The sequence below is a fragment of the Tursiops truncatus genome, chromosome 7 (genome assembly GCF_011762595.2).
Source record: "Tursiops truncatus isolate mTurTru1 chromosome 7, mTurTru1.mat.Y, whole genome shotgun sequence".
In the NCBI taxonomy this organism is placed as follows: Eukaryota; Metazoa; Chordata; class Mammalia; order Artiodactyla; family Delphinidae; genus Tursiops; species Tursiops truncatus.
Window position 1 is genome coordinate 4,334,227 of NC_047040.1, and position 22,929 is coordinate 4,357,155.

At 41.5% G+C, this 22,929-nt stretch overlaps 1 protein-coding gene across 1 annotated transcript in view; it reads left to right on the top strand.

Annotated features, from left to right (window-relative positions):
- DRC11 (dynein regulatory complex subunit 11) overlaps positions 1-22,929 on the top strand; it is a 170,206-nt gene that overhangs the window by 101,084 nt on the left and 46,193 nt on the right. Inside the window, exons 12-14 of the mRNA XM_019923654.3 lie at positions 10,389-10,441; positions 13,867-13,949; positions 21,597-21,704. Coding sequence (XP_019779213.2) covers positions 10,389-10,441; positions 13,867-13,949; positions 21,597-21,704 — 244 coding nt within the window. The remainder of the gene's footprint in view (positions 1-10,388; positions 10,442-13,866; positions 13,950-21,596; positions 21,705-22,929) is intronic.

The following is a 22,929-nucleotide window of genomic DNA, read 5'->3' on the forward strand; positions in this document are numbered from 1 at the left end:
ACATCAATAACAGAAAAATAATAAGAAAATCTCCAAACACACGGAAACTAAACAGCACACTTCTAATTCATAGGACAAACAAGAAACAAGAGAACTCAAAACATATAATGAAAATACAAGATATCAAAAATATCTGGGACAGGGCTTCCCTAGTGGCACAGTGGTTGAGAGTCCGCCTGCCGATGCAGGGGACACGGGTTTGTGCCCCGGTCCGAGAAGATCCCACATGCCGCGGAGTGGCTGGGCCTGTGAGCCATGGCCGCTGAGCCTGCACGTCCGGGAGAGGCCACAGCAGTGAGAGGCCCACGTACCACAAAAAAAAAAAAAAAAAAAAAAAAAAAAAAAAAAATCTGGGACACAAATAAAGTAGTCCTGAGAGGGAAATTTATAGCACTAAACACATACACTAGAAAAAGAGGAAAAAGTTCAAATCCATCATCTAAGCTCCCACCTTCAGAACTTCAGAACCTAGAAAAAGAAGAGCAAAAGAAAAAAAAAACCCACAAAGTGAGAAGAAAGAAGAAAAAGATAAGAGCAGAAATCAGTGAAATTGAAAACAGAAAAACAATAAGGAAGTCAATGAAACAGAGCTGCCTCTTTGAAAATTATCAACAAAATTGACAAACCTCTAGTAAGACTGACAAAGGAAAAAAGAAGTCACATATTACCAACATTAGGAATGAAACAAGAGGTATCACTACTGACTGCAGATATCAAAAGAATAATAAAGGGATACTACAAACAACTACACACAAAATTTGACAACTTACACGAAATGAACACACTATTCCTAAAAATACAAACTACTGCAACTCATTTAATATGAAATAGATAAATTGACTAGCCCTACATCTATTAAGGAAGTTAAATTGTAATTAAAACAATTCCCCAGGTAGAATCTCCAGGACCAGATGGTTTCACTGGAGAATTCTACCAAATATTCACAGGTAAATTAACACCAATTCTACACAGTCATTTCCAGAATAGAAGAAACACTTCCCAACCCATTTTATAACAAGCTAGTGTTACCCTTAAGTGAAAACCAGACAAAAGCAGTACAAAAAGAAAAGGAAAAATATAGGCCAATATCCCTCATGAATATAGATACAAAAATTCTTAAAATATTTTCAAATAGAATGCAAAAATAAAGAGAATTATAAACCCTGACCAAGTGGGGTTTATTCCAGGAATGCAAGCCTAGTTCAATATTTGAAAATCAACAATGGAATCAACTATGTTAACAGACTAAAGGAGAAAAAAAATCACATGATCATATCAATTGATGCAGAAAAAGTACTTAACGCTCACCCATGATAAATCTCTCAGAAAAATTAGAGAACTTCCATGACTTGATAAAAAGAATCTACAAAAACACCTACAGCTAACCTTCTACTTAACAGTGAAAGACTAAATGCTTTTCTCCTAAGACTGGGAATAAGGCGAGTGTGTCCACTCACTGCACTTTTATTGAACATAGTACTAGACGTTTTAGCCAGTGTGGTAGGACAAGCAAAGGAAATTTAAAAAATAAACAGTCCCTATTTGCAGATGACATGATTGTCTATTTAGAAAATCTCAAGAAATCTACAAAGAAACTCCTAGAAATAAAAAAGTGCGTTCAGCAAGGTTGTAGGGTACAAGGGGAACATATAAAAATCAATTATATTTCTGTTTACTAGCAATGAACAGATGGACACCAAGATTAAAAATATAGGAGAAAATCTTTGGGATGTAAGGCTAGCAAAGAGTTCTTAAAATTAACACTGCAAGCGCAAATCCATTAGAGGAATATTTGAACTTCATCAGAATTAAAACTGTTTGCTCAGAGAAAGACCCTGTTAAGTGGGTGAAAGACAAGCTACAGACTGGGACAAAACATTTGTAAAGCACATATCTGACGACGAGCTAGTATGTAGAACATACAAGGAACTCTCAAAACTCAACAGTTAGAAAACAAAACAATCCGATTATAAAATGGACAAGAGACATGGAGACATTTCACCCAAGTGGATGTACAGAGGGAAAAAGAGCACAGAAAAGGTGTCCAGCATTGTTAGCCATTAGAGAAATGCAAATTAAAACCACAGAGAAATCACTTCATACCTATGAGGATGGCTAAAATAAAAACAATGGCAACACCAATTGCCTAAGATAATGGGGGACAAACTAGATCACTTTTACATGATTGGTAGGAGTGTAAAATGGTATGACCACTCTGCACAAAATTTGGCATTTCTTAAAAAAAACATACAACTACCATAGAACCCAGCAATTGCATTCATGAGCATTTATCCCAGAGAAATGAAAACTTACACACACACACACACACACACACACACACACACACACACACACAGACATTTGTTGCACCTTAATCAACTCATGATAGCCCAAAACTAGAAACAGCAATAAAAAAAAAAAAAACTATTCATGCATACAATGACCTGGACAAATTTCTTGAGAATTATGATGAATAAAAAGCAAGAAAGTAACATACTCTATGATTCTGCTGATAGAACATTCCTGAAAGGACAAAACTGTAGAAACAGAACAGATAAGAGGTTTCTAATAAAGCTGGATTGGCTGTGGGAGGGAAGCAAGGGTTACCCTGAAAGAGCAACTGGAAGGACCCTTGGGGTGATTGAAACATCCTGGATCTCAACTGTATCAGTATCAAGTCCAGATCATGGTTGTGACCTTGTGAGAAAGTTCTGCCAGATGTTACCCTTAGGAGAAACCCACTAAAGGTTACATCTCTCCATAGCAATTCTTACAGCTGAATGTGAATCCACCATTATCTCAAAATAAGAAATTTAAATTTTAAAATACTGAAAAACATGAAGTATAGCTATGTGCAACCACATATGTGAATCTTGGAATTGTAATACTGATTGGAGGAAGCCAGACCTAAAAGAGTTTATGGGGTGCAGAGTCAAGGTGGTGGACTAGGAGGACACGGAATTCACATCTCCTCACAACTAGGGCACCTACCAGGCACTGGTGGGGGACCACGGACACCTAAGGGGACGGGAGGTTGTTTTTTTCCTCTTTTCGATTGGAGTTCTGTTTAACCTTGTTGATTCTTTGTTGTTGATTCTTTTATGTTTTTATTTTTCTAACAAATCTTTTATTTTTCTAATTTTGTTTCATTCTTTATACTTTGTTATTGTTCTCTGCTTTTGGCTTGTTTCCCACCCACCCTTTTTTTTTTTTTCCTTTTTTCTGTTGTGGTTTTATTTTATCTTGTTGCAGTTGTTTCAACTGCAGTTTTATTTTTCCTAATACATTTTTTATCTTTCTAATTTCATTTTGTTTTTTATTCTTTGATATTGTACTGCTCCTTTTTTTCTTTTCTTTCTTCCTTCCTTTTTTTTTTTTTTAACCATGCCACAGAGTTTGTGGGCTCAAGGTCGGGCTCGAGCTCCTGTGATGGGAGCTCCAAGTCCAAATAGCTGGATTAAAAGATAACTTCAGACCCCAGGGAATATCAATCACAGTGAGGCCTCCCGGAGGTCCTCATCTCAGCACCAAGACCCAGCTCTATCCAACTGCCTGCAAACGCCAGAAATGGACGTCTCAGGCCAAACAACCAGTAAGACAGGAATGCAGCCCCACCCATCAAAAAAAAATGAACCAACAAAAAAATATGTTACAGACTAAGGAGCAAGGTAAAAACCTACAAGATGAAATAAATGAAGACGAAATAGGCAACCTGCCTGAAAAAGAATTCAGAGTAATGATAGTAAAGATGATCCAAAATATCAGAAACAGAATTGAGAAAATACAAGAAACATGCAACAAGGATCTAGAAGAATTAAAGAGAAAACAAACAGTGATGAACAATATAATTACTGAAGTTAAAAATACTCTAGGGGCTTCCCTGGTGGCACAGTGGTTGAGAATCTGCCTGCTAATGCAGGGGACACGGGTTTGAGCCCTGGTCTGGGAGGATCCCACGTGCCGCGGAGCAACTAGGCCTGTGAGCCACAACTACTGAGCCCGCGTATCTGGAGCCTGTGCTCCACAACAAGAGAGGCCGCAATAGTGAGAGGCCCGTGCACCACGATGAAGAGTGGCCCCCAGTTGCCACAACTACAGAAAGCCCTTGCACAGAAACGAAGACCCAACACAGCCCTAAATAAATAAATAAATAAATAAATTTTAAAATAAATAAATAAATAAATACTCCTCTTCTCTGTTTAAAAAAAAAAAATACTCTAGAAGGAATCAGTAACAGAATAACTGAGGAAGAAGAACGGATAAGTGAGCTGGAAGACAAAATGGTGGAAATAACTGCCAGGGTGCAGAATAAAGAAAAAAGAATGAAAAGAATTGAGGACACTCACAGAGACCTCTGGGACAACATGAAATGCACCAACATTCGAAATATAGGGGTCCCAGAAGAAGAAGAGAAAAAGAAAGGGTCTGAGAAAATATTTGAAGAGACAATAGTCAAAAACTTCCCTAACCTGGGAAAAGAAATAGTCAGTCAAGTCCAGGAAGCACAGAGAGTACCATACAGGATAAACCCAAAGAGAAACATGTCGGGACACATATTAATCAAACTATCAAAAATTAAATACAAAGAAAAAATATTAAAAGAGGCAAGGGAAAAGCAACAAATAATATATAAGGGAATCCTCATAAGGTTAACAGCTGATCTTTCAGCAGAAACTGCAAGCCAGAAGGGACTGGCAGGACATATTTAAAGTGATGAAAGGGAAAAACCTTCAACCAAGATTACTCTACCCAGCAAGGATCTCATTCAGATTTGATGGAGAAATTAAAAGCTTTACAGAAAAGCAAAAGTTAAGAGAATTCAGCACCACCAAACCAGGTCTACAACAAATGCTAAAGGAACTTCTCTAGGTAGGAAAAACAAGAGAAGGGAAAGACCTACAATAACAAACCCAAAACAATTAAGAAAATGGTAATAGGAACATACATATTGATAATTACCTTAAATGTAAATGGATTAAAAGCTCCAACCAAAAGACATGACTGGCTGAATGGATACAAAAACAAGACCTGTACATATGCTGTCTACAAGAGACCCACTTCAGACCTAGGGATACATACAGATTGAAAGTGAGGGGATGGAAAAAGATATTCCATGCAAATGGAAATCAAAAGAAAGCTGGAGTAGCAATTCTCACATCAGACAAAATAGACTTTAAAATAAAGACTATTACAAGAGACAAAGAAAGACAGTACATGATGATCAAGGGATCAATCCAAGAAGAAGATATAACAATTGTAAGTACTTATGCATCCAACATAGGACCACCTCAATACATAAGGCAAATGCTAACAGCCATAAAAGGGGATATTGACAGTAACACAATAATAGTAGGGGACTTTAACACCCCACTTTCACCAATGTACAGATAACCCAAAATGAAAATAAATGAGGAAACACAAGCTTTAAATGACACATTAAACAAGAAGGACTTAATTGATATTTATAGGACATTCCATCCAAAAACAACAGAATACACTTTCTTCTCAAATGCTCACAGAACATTTTCCAGGACAGACCATAGCTTGGGTCACAAATCAAGCCTTGGTAAATTTAAGAAAATTGAAAGGGTATCAAGTATCTTTTCCAATCACAACGCTATGAAACTAGATATTAATTACAGGAAGAAAACTGTAAAAAAATACAAACACATGGAGGCTAAACAATACACTGCTTAATAACCAAGAGATCACTGAAGAAATCAAAGAGGAAATCAAAAAATACCTAGAAACAAATGACAATGAAAACATGACAACCCAAAACCTATGGGATGCAGCAAAAGCAGTTCTAAGAGGGAAGCTTATAGCAATACCATCCTACCTGAAGAAACAAGAAACATCTCAAATAAACAACCTAACCTTACACCTAAAGCAATTAGAGAAAGAAGAACTAAAAAAAAACCCCAAGTGGGCAGAAGGAAAGAATTCATAAAGATCAGATCAGAAATAAATGAAAAAGAAATGAAGGAAATAATAGCAAAGATCAATAAAACCAAAAGCTGGTTCTTTGAGAAGATAAACAAAATTGATAAAACTTTAGCTAGACTCATCAAGAAAAAAAAGGAGAAGACTCAAATCAATAGAATTAGAAATGAGAAAGGAGAAGTAACAACTGACACTTCAGAGATACAAAGGATCATGAGAGATTATTACAAGCAACTATATGCCAATAAAATGGACACCGTGGAAGAAATGGACAAATTCTTAGAAAAACACAACTTCTGAGACTGAACCAGGAAGAAATCGAAAATATAAACAGACCAATCACAAGCACTGAAATTGAAACTGTGATTAAAAATCTTCCAACAAACAAAAGTCCAGGACCAGATGGATTCACAGGCAAATTCTACCCAACATTTAGAGAAGAGCTAACATCTATCCTTCTCAAACTCTTTCAAAATATAGCAGAGGGAGGAACACTTCCAAAATCATTCTACGAGGCCACCATCACCCTGATACCAAAACCAGGCAAAGATGTCACAGAAAGAAGAAAACTACAGGCCAATATGTCTGATGCAAAAACATAGATGCAAAAATCCTCAACAGGATATTAACAAACAGAATCCAACAACACATTAAAAGGATCATATACCGTGATCCAGTGGGCTTTATCCCAGAAATGCAAGGCTATTTCAATACAGTCAAATCAATCAATGTGATACACCATATTAACAAATTGAAGGATAAAAACCATATGATCATCTCAATAGATGCACAAAAAGCTTTTGACAAAATTCAACACCCATTTATAATAAAAACTCTCCAGAAAGTAGGCATAGAGGGACCCTACCTCAACATAATAAAGTCCATATATGACAAACCCACAGCCAACATCATTCTCAGTGGTGAAAAACTGAAACCATTTCCTCTGAGATCAAGAACAAGACATGGTTGCCCACTCTCACCACTGTTATTAAAAATAGTTTTGGAAGTCCTAGCCATGGCAATCAGAGAAGAAAACGAAATAAAAGGAATCCAAATTGGAAAAGAAGTAAAACTGTCACTGTTTGCAGATGACATGATACTATACATAGAGAATTCTAAAGATGCTACCAGAAAACTACTAGACCTAATCAATAAATTTGGTAGAGTAGCAGGATACAAAATTAATGCACAGAAATCTCTTGCATTCCTATACACTAATGATGAAAAATCTGAAAGAGAAATTAAGGAAACACTCCCATTTACCACTGCAAGATAAAGAATAAAATACCCAGGAATAAACCTACCTAAGGAGACAAAAGACCTGTATGCAGAAAACTATAAGACACTGATGAAAGAACTTAAAGTTGATACAAACAGATGGAGAGATATACCATATTCTTGGATTGGAAGAATCAACATTGTGAAAATGACTATACTACCCAAAGGAATCTACAGATTCAATGCAATCCCTATCAAAATACCAGTGGCATTTTTCCATTGGTATGAACCAAAAATTTCACAATTTGTAGAGAGACACAAAAGACCCCGAATAGCCAAAGCCATCTTGAGAAAGAAAAATGAAAGAATCAGGCTCCCTGACTTCAGACTATACTACAAAGCTACAGTTATCAAGACAGTATGGTACTGGCACAAAAACAGAAATATAGATCAGTGGAACAGGATAGAAAGCCCAGAGATAAACCCACACACATATGGTCACCTTATCTTTGATAATGGAGGCAAGAGTTTACAATGGAGAAAACACAGCCTCTTCAATAACTGGTGCTGGACAGTGCTTTGTGACCACCTAGAGGGGTGGGATTGGGAGGTGGGAGGGAGGGAGACAAGAGGGAAGAGATATGGTGATATATGTATATGTATAGATGATACACTTTGTTATAAAGCAGAAACTAACACACCATTGAAAAGCAGTTATACTCCAATAAAGATGTTAAAAAATAATAATAAGTGATGCTGGGAAAACTGGACAGTTACACATAAAAGAATGAAGTTAGAACACTTCCTAACACCATACACAAAAATAAACTCAAAATGGATTAAAGACCTAAATGTAAGGCCAGACACTATAAAACTCTTAGAGGAAAACATAGACAGAACACTCTATGACATAAATCACAGCAAGATCCTTTTTGACCCACCTCCTAGAGAAATGGAAATAAAAACAAAAATAAACAAATGGGACCTATGAATCAACTAACAAAGGATTAATCTCCAAAATATACGAGCAGCTCATGCAGCTCAATATCAAAAAAACAAACAACCTAATCCAAAAATGGGCAGAAGACCTAAAGAGACATTTCTCCAGAGAAGATGTACAGATTGCCAACAAACACGTGAAAGGATGCTCAACATCACTAATCATTAGAGAAATGTAAATCAAAAGTACAATGAGGTGGCACCTCACACTGGTCAGAATGGCCATCATCAAAAAGTCTACAAACAATAAATGCTGGAGAGGGTGTGGAGAAAAGGGAACCCTGTTGCACTGTTGGTGGGAATGTAAATTGATGCAGCCACTATGGGGAACAGTATGGAGGTTCCTTAAAAAACTAAAAATAAGTGGAAAAAAAAAAAGCTAAAAATAGAACTACCATATGACCCACCAATCCTGCTACTGGGCATATACCCTGAGAAAACCATAATTCAAAAGGAGTCATGTACCACAGTGTTCATTGCAGCTCTGTTTACAATAGCCAGGACATGGAAGCAACCTAAGTGTCCATCGACAGATGAATGGATAAAGAAGATGTGGCACATATATACAATGGAATATTACTCAGCCATAAAAAGAAATGAAATTGAGTAATTTGTAGTGAGGTGGATGGACCTAGAGTCTGTCATACAGAGTGAAGTAAGTCAGAAAAACAAATACTGTATGCTAACATATATGGAATCTAAAAAAAAAAAAAATGGTTCTCATGAACCTAGGGGCAGGACAGGAATAAAGACACAGATGCAGAGAATGGACTTGAGTACATGGGGAGTGGGAAGTGTGAGCTGGGACGAAGTGAGAGAGCGGCATGGACATATATACACTACCAAATGTAAAATAGATAGCTAGTGGGAAGCAGGCGCATAGCACAGGGAGATCAGGTCGGTGCTTTGCAACCACCTAGAGGGGTGGGATAAGGAGGGTGGGAGGGAGATGCAAGAAGGAGGGGATATGGGGATATACATATGCGTATAGCTGATTCACTTTGTTATACAGCAGAAACTAACACAACACTGTAAAACAATTATATTCAAAGAAAGATGTTAAATTTTAAAAGAAAAGAGTTTATATTGTAAGATTCCATGTTCAAGAACAGGCAATGTGAATCCCCAGAGAAGTCAGAGTGGTGGTTACCTACAGACCCCGGAAAGCAGTGTGAGAGAGAATTCAGGAATGGTGAAAATATGTTCTGTATTTTCAGCTGGATGGTAGTTATATGATTATAACTACATTTAATTTTTACTATGTAAAAATTAAATGTAAAATGTTAACCAACCTGATGTGGGTATACTTTATGTATACTTTATGTACATTATGCTGCAATAAAAACAATAAATGAAAGCATGAATGAAATGATAGGGAGCAAGAGTCACCTGAGAAGGCCTGGGATAGAAGAAGAGACAACAAAGGAAGATAGGGGCCAGGCTGCAGAATTTTAACTTTATCCTGTGGGCAATGGGGAGGTACTGATGGATATTTTATTTATTTATTTATTTGTTTGTTTTTTGCGGTACGCGGGCCTCTCACTGTCGTGGCCTCTCCCGTTGCGGAGCACAGGCTCCGGACGTGCAGGCTCAGCGGCCACGGCTCATGGGCCCAGCTGCTCCACGGCATGTGGGATCTTCCCGGACCAGGGCACGAACCCGTGTCCCCTGAATCAGCAGGCGGACTCTCAACCACTGCACCACCAGGGAAGCCCACTGGTGGATATTTTAGGCAGAATAGTGCAGCGATAAGCACTGCTTTAACGGACCACGTTCTGAGCACTGCCCTCCAGCCGGCACAAGGATCTGAGTGCAAAGCCCTTTGGGAACCAAAGTTGGATGGTTGCCTCAGTCTTTGGGCTCCAGGTTCAGGTCCTGATGCTAACAGAGAGGTGATCGGATACCAAAGAAAAGCACAGCTTGATAGCCTGTGCACTCGGCACTCTCATCCTTTGTAGCAAGCGTGCCAGGGCCCAGAAGAAGAACCAGAATGCCCGGGGCCTGTTGGGACTCAGTCCATGCAGGTTTCCGGGTGGCCACCTCACCTGCCAGTCCCTATGTTCATGCAGTAAGTGTTGGAGCTCCAGGTACCGCGATTGACTTCCCACCTCCCATTCCCTACGCCACCACCCAAAACCAGCTTCCTTAGCTAATCTCTAGAGCTCATTTTTCTTGTTTATACAAAGCTTGATTTTACTAAATGGGTTTTTTTTTCCATTTTCTTCCAGAAAGACAAAAAAAGGAAAGTGGGGAAGAAGGATAAAGACCCAACGGCTGACAGGTGAGGGGTGCATACGGGTGGGGGGCACTGCAGAAAAGAGCATAGGACATGGCCTGAGTCCTCGGCCTGGTCTGGGAAAGGCAACCCCCCCCCCCCCCCGCTCTGTACACCACACCCCTTCATCCTGGAAGAGTATGGTGGGGGAAAGCACGGAGACCTCTCTTCAGTCCTGCATGCAGGCCAGCATCCTCGACTGGGGAGACGCAGTGGAGAGGGGGGGCCTGGGAGGCAGACTCAGGCCCCATCGCTTCTAAGGCCGTGTGACTTTTTTTAAGTTTTAAAATTCATGGGGTTCTCAAGAAAGTTTTTTGAGAAGATAGCATCCTGCTACAGCTTTTGAGGGAACACTGAGACTGCAGCCCTTGAGGGCAGAGACGGTTCATATTACATGCCCGCCCCTGGGCCCGCCCGCTGAGGCCCTTCGTAAGTGCTCCTTGAAGGAGAGGGTGAGGATCTGTCTCATTGTGAAAGGATACTTCCATTTCCTTAAGCCTCATCGGCTGAACTTTGATATTAACGATTATAAATGCTCATTTTTAAGCTGAAATGGCCTTCGGTGCTTTAATATTGGAAATAAATAGGGCCTAGGTTTTCAAACATTTTCAAGGAATTTAATTAAAATCCCTAGGAAGTGAATGTCAGAAATCACTTTGAACATAGACCTTTTTTCCCATGGGTTTGTTAATGGGTCACAGGTGTTGCTCCCTGTTTGGGGTGTTCCCTTGTTCCCCTTTTGGTGCGCTGATAACAGTCCCAAACTCTGCTTGAAAGAAGACCCATGAGAGAGGAAGCCAGCATGGAACCATCCACAGGAGAAGTGGGGACCGGAGCACCCCAGAGCTGGTGCACACACCCAGGGCCCTGGCAGGCAGCCTCTGGAGAGACACCCAGCCTTGGTGTGGGCTTTGGCTCTGGGGAGAAAAGGCTCCCACGGGATATCGCCAGAGGGAGGAGCTGCAGGCTTCCTCACATGACGTTCCATTGTTTAGGGAAAAGTTCAAGTTCAAGAGCTTTGGCTGACCGCTGCCTGGTCAGCATTCTGAGACTCAGGCGCCCAGTTCCTGGGAAGGAGTCCATCTACCGACGCGCCAACACTGACGCCTCCTCGGGGGGATGTTGTAGTCCCTTCCCTGGAGGAAGGTCCAGCCCCTGCCTACCCGCAGGGCCACTGCTGTCTTTCGGGGACTTTCACATGCCACGTTTCTCCTTTGTCCTTACCTCAGTCTTTCAGGAGAAGAAGATCCTGCTAAGTGTCTTATTGAGTGACCACCCAGAGCTAAACCCAAATCTGCCAAGATGAGCTGACCACTAAGTAAAAGTTATCTATTCACGTTCTCTGCGCTTAGAGAGTCGCTTAACTGAATACAATTCTGCTTTAACAACACAGAGCACGCACGTGGCTCGTGGACCGTGTCTGTTAGCCAATGAATGTGTTCTTTGCATAGGTTTCTTTACAGTTGAACTATTATAAATGAGCTACAGCAATTCTCTAGTGAAATGAAGAAAGACCAGTAGTATTTTATTCACTTTTATACCCCAAAGTACAGAAATACCTGATCATCCTATTCCTGGAAGACTTTTCATTTTAATTTTAAAGACTCTATGTTATTCATTAAGTGGGATTCAGTAAATGGGCTAGTTCTCTGCCAAGACACTGTAAGACAACTTATGTTTCTCTCATCCAGTTAGTATAAACCTTAAATCAGTATTTTTATCATAGTTTATAAGGTGGTTTTATTTTATTTATTTATTTTTCCCCCATCACAAAACTACTCAACAGTGTGCTGACAGTCAAGGTATTCCAGGGGCATTTTATGCTCCCTGCCATTCACAGGGATTGTTATTGTTGAGTATTGTAATGGCCTCCTGAAAAATCAGTTTAAACAGATTCATCACTCTTAGCTCCCTCATCTCTTCCTGGTCACTGTATGTGGCCGTGCTCAGAAAGGGACCATCTCTTCTCAGCCACTTCCTGGTTAATGATTAGGATGATCTATTATTAGTTTACAACTTGGGATTCCTCCCTGCCTATTCCCGGGCATGATGCTTTTCTGTTCAGTCAAGGCAGCCCCAGGCTGGTAGGTTGGCCGCCCAGACAAAAAGGGACCTAGGGCTTTCAAACTTGCTCCGCCACATAAGGTCGCCATATAAGGTACTTTTCGAGTTGAAATTTTTTATTCTGTCGCAAGAGTTTATTTCACTGGAAAGATCCAAATATAGATTTCTGTTCCCGGAGTCTTAAGATATTTGGTTTGGATTATTTTAGAGAATCTTACTCAATTTTATGTTAATATTTTACGCATATGTTTATGTTAAACCAATATTCAAGTCAAAACACTGCCGTCGATACTGCCTTGGTATAGGTCAGATACTGTCATCCCAAATTCCATTACAATTAAAACGTTCTTAATTCTCAGCTGAGGGCACACGATTTTAAATATATCTGATAGAATAAAATTTCAGTCAACCAAAGACTGGCGTCACTGAATTAACATCTATCCCGATGGTTTTTGGCTTGAGTCTCACTGATGTTCTTGAGTCTCTTTTAATCACACTAACTTGGATCACTGAACAATCAAAGAACACTTTAAAAATAGTTATATTTACAATTCTTCAGTCTAAAGAAAGACTGGGGTTGAACCAAAGCATCAGGCCCCTAAAAATGGAAAGGGAAAAGACAAAACATCTCGAAGGTCTCTGCTGCACCGTATTTGAGCATCTGTTCCAGCAAGCCAAGCCCCAGTTAATTTCATTGGGAGTTTCATTCATTAAGTGGGAGACTATCTCCATTTTTTTTCCCCAAGTAGTATAAATTACCACCATGCTGGCTACATACCCGAGGCCGCCTTAGAGAAGAGGCTTTGTCATCTGTAAACACTATGGAAGAGTATAACGTCCTCCTAAAAAATTATAATATTTTGTCTTTCATATTAAAATGATTTCCATTATAAGCCTTTGTTTTTTATAGATATTTCTTTTAAACTATTAGGCTATGGAGTTAAAAGGAAATGTCAATTTCACGAAGGATTGATGATTTTCTACAGCGTGCAGACGCTAACTGAATATATAATTATGGCCCCGTTAGGTTACTGTTATTGGGTCATTTCTAATTCATATTTGTGCCATCATGAAGGCTGATGAAAGGGGAGACTGCAGGAGTCATAGCTGGTCTCAGATGCCCAAAGGTATAATTCTTATTCATGGGAAACATCAGGTAAACCCATGGACGAGTGCAAGTATTGTTTTTAAAAAGCCTAATTTATCCCCCAATTGTAGTAACGCTTCAAAAATCAATTTATTTGCATACATACAAATGTACTTTGAATGAGATCTGGTTGAAGTTCTCTTGAGTATGTGATGATTAACGTCAGTACTGCTGATCTGATGTGTTTGCTCACAGAATACATGGTCTGCTTTATCCCCAGGACCATCGAATCTCTGTACAAGGAACTAGTGGAAGAAGGCTTACTGATCCAGGCTCTGAAAGTCAACCTCTCTGATTACATTGGTAAAGTACACAAGGAATAATGCACGTATGTGTCACAGATGCATGTCACCCCTTGGGTTCTGAGGACCCAACAGCCGGAAGTATGTTTCATCTGTGCTTTTGTGCAACCTAAAATCTGGACCTTAGTGGCTTGCAGTAAATGTTTGTTGGATTGAATCGATTTGAGTTCATGCTGTGCTGGGATCTAATGGGTCCAGCTCTCTCCCCTCATGTGGTAGAAGCAGGTTTCCAAACCTACTAGCAAGGTTCCTGGAGGCATTCTTTGTGGCTTAAGCTGAATTGAGGAAATGAAGAATTGTTCATGCTCTCTGTTTATCAAAGTGCCCTAGGGGGCAGCCCCTGGTACTTCCAACACAGAGTCCTCACAGGAGAAATTCCTTCCAGAATTCCATCTAGGGGCCACCACAGGAGTAGCTGGAAGGAAAAAGAGGGGACATTTGCTCTCACCATCTTCAGCTAATGTTTTTTTCTTAATTTTTAAAAAATACCATGAGGATCTGAAAACATATTTAAAGCTTAAAATTCGTCATACTCCTACCACCCTAATGCAGATATCATTTTCACTTTCACACATCTACAATCAACTGAGGACATTTCGCCTACATAACCACGAAAAGATAATCACACTCAGAAAATGTAACATTAATGTTGTACTGTTACCACTAGGTAATATCTAGTTAATACTCAGTTTTCCCGATAGTCCTAATAAATAATGTCCTTTGTAAATGTTTGTCTTTCTCAATCCCAAATGCAGTCAGGGATCATGGATGTGACGGATCTCTGTCGTCCCTTTCATTCCTTTAATCAGCACCAATTTACAGGTTTTTCCAGTCCTTCACAGCATTGACATTTTAAAAAGTCAGCTATTTTATAGACTCTCCTTCAACTGAATTGGTTTGATGGTTTGATGGTTTCCTCCTAACTCGATTCATGTTAAACATTTTTTACAGGGAAACTACAGGTAATATTGTGTCCTGATTCCCAGTCTTTCACATTGAGGGCACAAAAATGACGCTTTGTCCCATCACTGGTGATGTTGGGTTTAATCACTGGTGAAGGTGCTGTTCCACAGATTTCTCCATTGTAAAGCTCCATTTTCCACTTTGTAATCAATGAATAATCTGTGGGGGATAGTTTGAGGCTCTGGAGATTCTGTTCCCAGCCATCTTAAAGGTTTAGGCATCCGCCGTGATGACTTCTGCCTGCATCAGTGTTTGCTATGGTGGTTGTAAAGTGGGAATATTTCTATTTCTGTCTCCTCTTCTAGCAGGTACCATTTTTCTGGAGAGATTTCCCTCCCACCCTCCTTTTAAAATTGTTTTGGTATTAGAGTAGACAGATGGATTCTCTCTTTCTAAAATTGTATTACAACCCATTTCCGAGTTATTCATTCCAGCGTTTACACTGCCCCAGTTTTGGCCTGCAGGAGCAAAAAGACTGACATTTCCCTTGGATCAAAAAACTGATCACTTTAATCCCTTTGAAATAAAGCCAAATTTCCTTCTCAGGGACTTGGAGGAGCCTTCGTATTTCCTAATGGTGTAAGATTTTACCAGAATATGTACTGGAATATCTGTTGGGTTTCTATTTATTTTATGTGTTTCTTATTCAAGTACTGCAGGGTTTTCTCCTGGATTGCCTTGATTATGTTCTGTTAATTCTGTTCATGTGAAAAAATAACACTTTTAGCAGAACCTACCTCTTTACTTACGACTGGGATCTCTAAGTGCTCTCTCTCTCCTTGTCTGGTTTCTTTCTTCATATCATGTGTTTTTTGCTTATCACTGAATTCCTAGTTTTTAGTACAGTGCCTAGCGCATGGCAGAGTCTCAGAGAATTAATGGACATATTTCTCATCTTCTTACTAATTTCTTATCCATCTTGGACTTCCTCACTGATCTCTTTGTCAGTTTCCAGGCAGCATCTTGAAGACGCTTAAGGTCAAAGCAAATGAAATCAACCTCTTAAGAGTGACCTCAAATGTAAATGACCCAGTCTAGCAAAATCAGTCAAACTGCCACAAGGATTGGCTCCCTTTGGTCTTTTCCACGTTTGTCTTCTTTCTCCCGGTTAAGATCCTTAGCTTGAAAAGACGGCAGTGCATCTTCCCAGATCCCCACATAAAAATAGACTAAAGCAACTAGATGGCAAAAGCAAAGGCCTGTGGACAACATTAACATGAAAACGAAATAACCAAGTTTCCCCTCAAAGCCCAAAGTGCAAGCCACTGGGGACAAAAAACAAAAGAACCCCAAAATAGCCAGCAAGCACTCACTGGAAAGCACAGCAGACCAGGGTAGTAACTGCAGCTGGAATTGGGAGGGGTTTGCCCACGTCAACAGCAGATGCGTGAAAATGGATAGAATCAGAAAGTATGAACGGGCGAGAACACTCCAACCTCTGGACGCTCTTGAAATTGACCCTTCCAAGACACGGCCTTATACTGAGAAGAAACTCTTGGGAGTAGAATCACAATTGAATAGGAACAACAGAGATGAGGGAGAGAAAAGGTCCAGAATAAATTGGGGGAGGGGAACAGAACAAGGACACCTCAAAAAGCAAGCCACCATACTCATAACATATATGAAAACAACAGAAGAGGGGACTCTATGAAATTTAAAAAGCTACCCTGACCCAAAATATCTTCTAAACATATAGGAATATTAACTCATATAAATTTAAGCAATGGAAAGTTTCAAGGTCAAAGCCCATGCAAGATGTCTATTAAAAAAGAAAGAATAAGGAGCAAAGTGTCATCACAAAAAGACACGCCCACAAAGCAGACATAACTGGAACCTCCTCTTTCAAACCAAGCTAATATACATTAAGAAAATTATAGAAGATATGTAAGAATACATAAAGTGGAATTAGAAAAGTGCAGAAATGAGTTACACAAAATTCCAGGAATATTTTGGGGGCTTTTTGTTTGTTTGTTTTTGTTTTTGTTTTTTTCTTTTCTGCGGTACACAGGCCTCTCACTGTTGTGGCCTCTCCCATTGCGGAGCACAGGCTCCGGACGCGCAGGCTCAGCGGCCATGGCTCACGGGCCCAGCCGCTCCGCGGCATGTGGGATCTTCCCAGACCGGGGCACGAACCCGTGTCCCCTGCATCGGCAGGCGGACTCTCAACCACTGCGCCACCAGGGAAGCCCCAGGAATATTTTAAATAAAGGAGAAAATTCGTTTTAGGACAAAACTAAATTACAGTGAATATAAGAATGAATAAAGTCCACAAACCATGCTTTACGAGAAATGAAATGTGAAAGACAGAAATTTTTTTTAAATAAAACTAGAAATGAAGAACAAGATTACAAGGTTTCCAAAGAAAGTAACAAGTACTAAAGATAGGCAAAGAAAATTCACATAGGCAGGCAAACATAATACACATCCCTGAAGAAGAAAACCAAAGCCAAGGAACAGAACAAATACTAAGAACTTTTATTCATGAAAAATTTCCTAAAACAGAAATGCAAACCACATAATGAACGATCACACTTTGGATGTGAGAATATCAACTCCAATTGACCAACACCAAGATGTATTCTAATAAAAGTACCAGACCTTAAAGTAAAGGGGAAAAAGAAACCTTGGGGCATTACCCCTTCTTCTTTTCCAGCCGGCCCAGAGCTGGACAAGCAGGGCAGGGTGGGTGTTGGCTGTCCCTCAGCAACTCCCCATGCAGGCAGGGACGGAGCACAGACCCTCAGACTCACAACGTGGCCGCATGGTTTGGACATTCCCCACAGCCCAGGAACCCTGTATTCACAGCCAGCCCAGCTCAGCACTGCCGGGACACGAGTTGTTTGGGGGGCTTCCACTCTTTTCTAAACACCACTCAAATCCAAATACACACTAGAATCACAGCAGTTAGGGCTGAAGGAGACTTGGAAGGCAGGAAACTCAAGTGCGTAATGTCTGGTTCCCCCAAGGCCCAGCTCCCAACTCCCCCCACCCCCAGTTCCTTGCTCTGTCCCTGCGCACCTGCCCAGCTCAGAGCGCTGACCCTGTGCCCAGGAACCAGCTCCCGCCACAAGCTTGGGTATGCAAGAAATAGCACATTTCCTTATTCTTTAAATCACCGTAACTTAGCATCACGAGGGCTGAACTGCCAAGGTTATTCAAATTCAATCCTTCTTACAAGTCTCCACCCCTGCCCCCAGGTACCATCAAGGTCCCTGATTCCCAGATGGTGCCTGGATGCTGGGGAGAGATTCTGGGCACTGGCGTCCTCCAAGACCCCTTGGTGCCTGCCTGGGGCCCTCTCTCAGCGAGGGGCTCTCTCCCCTGCTCCCTCGTCCTCCGTGCCACCAGGACACGGGGCTGATGCCCACTGACCAGAGACCCACTGACCAGCTGTCCCGCCCAGGCTGGGAATGTCTTCTCCCTCCTGCCTCTGAAGCTCACACCCTCTGGGTTGCCAGTCCCTTCTGTAATCTTTCTGTGCCTCAGTTTCCACAATTATGAGGATGATAACAGCAACCGCCTCACTGAATTGCTGTGACGGTTTAATGAGTGCGGAAATGGAACACCTGAGGGCGCGCTGGTACAGAGCTAGCTGGCTGCCCCCCTGTGTTGCCGCGGTGGTAATCTCACCTATCTTCCGCGGGCTCAGGGTTCTCCAGCAAGAGGGCTTGTGACTTCCTGGTGCCTCCGTGCCCCTCCCTCCCTGTGCACGTCGCAGAAGTGCGAGGCACCTGGGTCAGCCACTGCTCGAGGGGAAAATGCAGAGGGAGCAAACACAGCCAATACTCCCCTAAATTACCTGGCTCTGCCTGTGGTTCTGGAGCTGCTGCGTTCAGTGGGAACATTGACACCCAGGCCAGGGCTGGTGTTTCTTGCTTTCTCCTTGGCATCCAGGGCCTGTCCTAAGAACAAGAAGATTCAAAGGGTTCCTCAAAATCCCACCTTACAAGACTTGACTTAGACATTACACGTGGAAAACATCTGAAGCTTCGGAATACCTGGGCCCCGGGGCGCATAATCTTGGCAGAGATATAATAATCTCTTGCAACCAAAGGTTAACCTGAGAAGTCTCTCTGTCGACCTCATTCTGGAAGCTGGTAGCCTGCATCCAACGTAAATTTTTATTGTGTAAACAATTCAGGAACCTGGATTGTAACCACGTAGCATGTGTCACCGTGCTCGTCATCATCAGAAGATGCTCTGTGCAGCCCTGGCAGTGCCCAGGGCAGAGCTGGCGTGTCCTGGTGCAGGTGGGAGGCCCCAAGTCCTACGAGGATTGTCTGCTGACTTGAGGCCTCCTGTTTCTCTCGCTCCTTTTCTTTGAGTAACTTTTTTAAGAGGCTGTTATTTTTTTATCAATTGTCTGTTCTTTATTCTCTTTTCAATGCTCTGTGGGGTAGAATGGAAACGTTAGAAGCTGATTTCACCTTGCTTTCTCAAATATTTTTTATTTCTCCTTATTTTTTAAGTGTGCTCGTATGTTCCCAGTCTCTACAATTAGTTCCTCCTTCTGTGTTCATTTGCTAGGACTGCTCTAACAAGTACCACAGTAGGGCAGCTTAAACAGCAGAAAAGTACTGTCTCCCAGTTCTGGAGGCCGGAAGTCCAACGCCACGGTGTCAGCAGTGTTGGTTGCTTCCTCCTGGAGGCTCTGAGAAGGAATCTGTTGGCTGTAGCCTAAGAGCCCCTTCAAGCCCCCACCTCTGTCCTGCTCCCTGGACTTGTCAGTCCTCCCCTGCCAGGATGCTGAGCTGCCCTGGGGCTCACGTGGCCTAAACTGACCTCTTCCCCTCATCCCTCGTCTTGTCCCCTGGTGGTTTGCTGGTGATCCTTGGCTTCTGCTGTATCACCCTATCTCTGCCTTCAGACCTGACGTGACCTCCTCCCTGTGTGTGTGTCTGTGTCCGAACTTCCCCTTTCTATAAAGGACACCAGTGTGTTGGATCAGGACCCACCCTAACAACCTCGGCTTCATTAACTACATCTGCAGTGATCCTATTTCCAAACAGGGTCACATTCTGAGATACTGGAGGTTAGGCTTTGACATACGGATTTTTAAGGGGACACAATCCTACCCATAACACAGTCCTGTTTCTTTTCCCGCTGTTGTCCTAGGTTTCCTTGCCCTTTTTCATGCTTTCTATCTCTAACACCTCTTCATCTGTTTCCTTCTTCCCTCGCTCGTGGAAGACCTGGTGTCTGTGCAGGGAACCCTGAAGTCTCTAAATTCTGAATGAGTCCGTGGGAGGGGCTTATGGCTTCCGTGCTGGGCAATAGCAACACGTAGTAACACACTTTCAGAATGAGTCTCCTCACTTGGCAAAGGGTCGTTCCTTCTATCAGAACCAACAGCCAACAGTTAACTTCCTTCGTCTAAGTCTAGAAAATATGGCGCATCTAGGTATTAACTTGGATTTACTTAAGCAGGAAAATGGGGTCACTTTTATGCCCCCCCAGTGTCATGTTTACAGCAATAAGTGCTGGATTTAACGGTGGCTGCAGGATCCCTTCCTGCTCTAGTGAAGGCGAAATGAACCGCTCTTCTATTTATTACCTGCTCATTAAAAAGCGTGCAGATCGGAAGCCATAATAGATGCTTTTCATTATCACTCATTTCCCTCACCAAGACCATTGCCCTTGCCAAGGACTTTCTTTCATGCGGAGGCTTTGAAAGGCTGTGGCCCACAACAAAACAGCAATCATGATCTGGATTTTAACTCTCATGTTCTTAGCATTTGAAAATGCTCTAAAGCCGTTGATATTTTCAGGATTTCATAGACGCCTACATGTATTTCTTCAGTGTTTGCATACACGCATAAAGGCATTTGTTTTACATATATAACATTGAAAGCTCTGCAGATCCATACATGTTATGAAAAGAAAAAGTCAGGAGGAAACAACATCAAGAGATTGTGATTCGTTTATCGAATATTTTTCCTTCAGATTCAGGTACAAATCAAGAGAGAATCGTATGAGCATGTAAAAGTCCATCCTCATGACAAGTGAAGGCGGCAAAGTAATTTTCGTGTGACCTTATCTAAATTAGTTGGAAAATAACACTTCAGATTTATGACTAGTTACAATGAAGCTCTTGGATGCCTTCTAATTAAACCTGTAAAGATTTATTTCGATATTATTCCTTCGGTAATCCTTTAAAAACGATAAAAATGTTAATGACTATCACCCTCAAAAGGAGACGTTTCTGTTTGTCCTAAATTAGACTCAGATCCTACCTTTCAACTGATTGCATTTCAGGATCAGATTTACACGGCTTCAATACAAATTCCACATCCATCTTAAGTTATTTTTAAAGTTTGTGCAAATGTTAGACATAATCTCTTGGAATAGAAATTAAACCAAACATACGTTGTATGTTCTTCATGTTAGAACTTTGCTCTTCACATATTCAACATTCAGAGGTGATTTTTTAAAATAGTGGGAGGTTAGTATCATACTCAACATAATTCTCAGCTATTGTAGCGAGTATAGAAATGTTTCTGTGGCTGGACAGTTTCTCTTCAAGCCTTTATCTGAGAAGTTCTTTATAATGACTCTGCGTAATATAATTATATTTGCTCAGAAATGTTAAATTTGTATCCTGTGTTAATTTTGCAAGTGTCCAAATTATGCAACTCAGAGTAGCGTAGTTTCCCATTCATTTGTCCTCTATTTTTTTTCTCCCCAGGTGACTACAGCTACCTGGGGAGTACTCTTCGCCAGATGTCCACAGAACCCATGCCTTCCCTCCTGGATGTCCGACAGCTCATCACCCTGTATGGGATCCTGCCGCTAGGTAAGGACTCCACTTGCCCTGCTGTGCCTTTGCTAGTAGCAGGCGTGTCTGCTCGTGTGTTCCAGGTCGTCATCAGTGTGCATTGCAGCTTACCTCTTCTACTGAGAATTGTGAGTGAGGGTCGTTCTGCTGGGCTAGAGCATCCTGGAGCACAGAAAGGTACCGCCCAGGAAGCATATCTGTAGCACCTTTGAATGTCTGGTTAGCATTCTGAAGGTCCTGGAAGCTGTCATCTGGAGAGATGATGACCGAGGCAAGCACCCGCGATTCAAAGCGACCAAATTAGACAAAGGCTGAGGTTAGGCTTACCTGTTACACACAGGCTCTGTCACTGGGTCCTTAACAGAGCCGGCCCTTCGGGAGTCAGTGAAAGTGTATTTCTTGGATCTAAAGAATCAAGGCTCTGCCAGTTTCCACGGAGATTCAATCATGGTTGTTCAGACAGATGGACCAGAGTCTGCAGAAAAGTCGGGGCTCTCCGTAACAGATACCCACTCCTCTCGTTCACTTTTATTTATGTTTTCATGACTGCGTCACCTGGGGCAGGGGCAGGAACTCCAGCCAGGCCGTGCTCTGATGACCGTTCTGAACTAGAAGTCGCATTTTGTTTATTTAATTTGCTTCAAAGTAAGATGGGAATCGTTTGGACACTTCTCACCTTATTCCACTTTGACTTAAAGAAGAACTTAAACCTATTGGCCAGAAATAGTTCATTCTTCTTTCAACTTCATGTCAGAAGCAGTCAGTAGAATAGGGGTCAACATAAATAAGATACATATATAACACAGTATATAATACTTGGGGATCAACATAATTTGGGGTCAACAGAATCAATATACAATATTTAATGGGGTCTGCGTAAATAAAATAAACAGATGAGCCCTCAAACCTCATCGCAGAGTGATGGAAGGCAGTGGAGCCAAGGACATCAAGGGGTGTCAAGATTTTAAGGGAACTCCTCCCAGGTGAGCGCGTGGTGTGTTTGCATCCTCCACTGGCAGATACAAGGCGATGGGTGTCGTCTCCAAGCTGACCTGAGGGTTCTGGAAGAAGCGGGCCTGGGAGGCGTCCCACTGGACCCTCCGTTTGTCAATGAGAAACCTGAAGTCTCCCTGGTGGCTGACCCGCCCCACCAGGCCCCAGAATCAGCGGGGCTTTTTTTCTCGTGACGGGTTCATGAGTTTGCACTGTACAAACAAGTCAGACAGAGAAGTTCGCTCACACA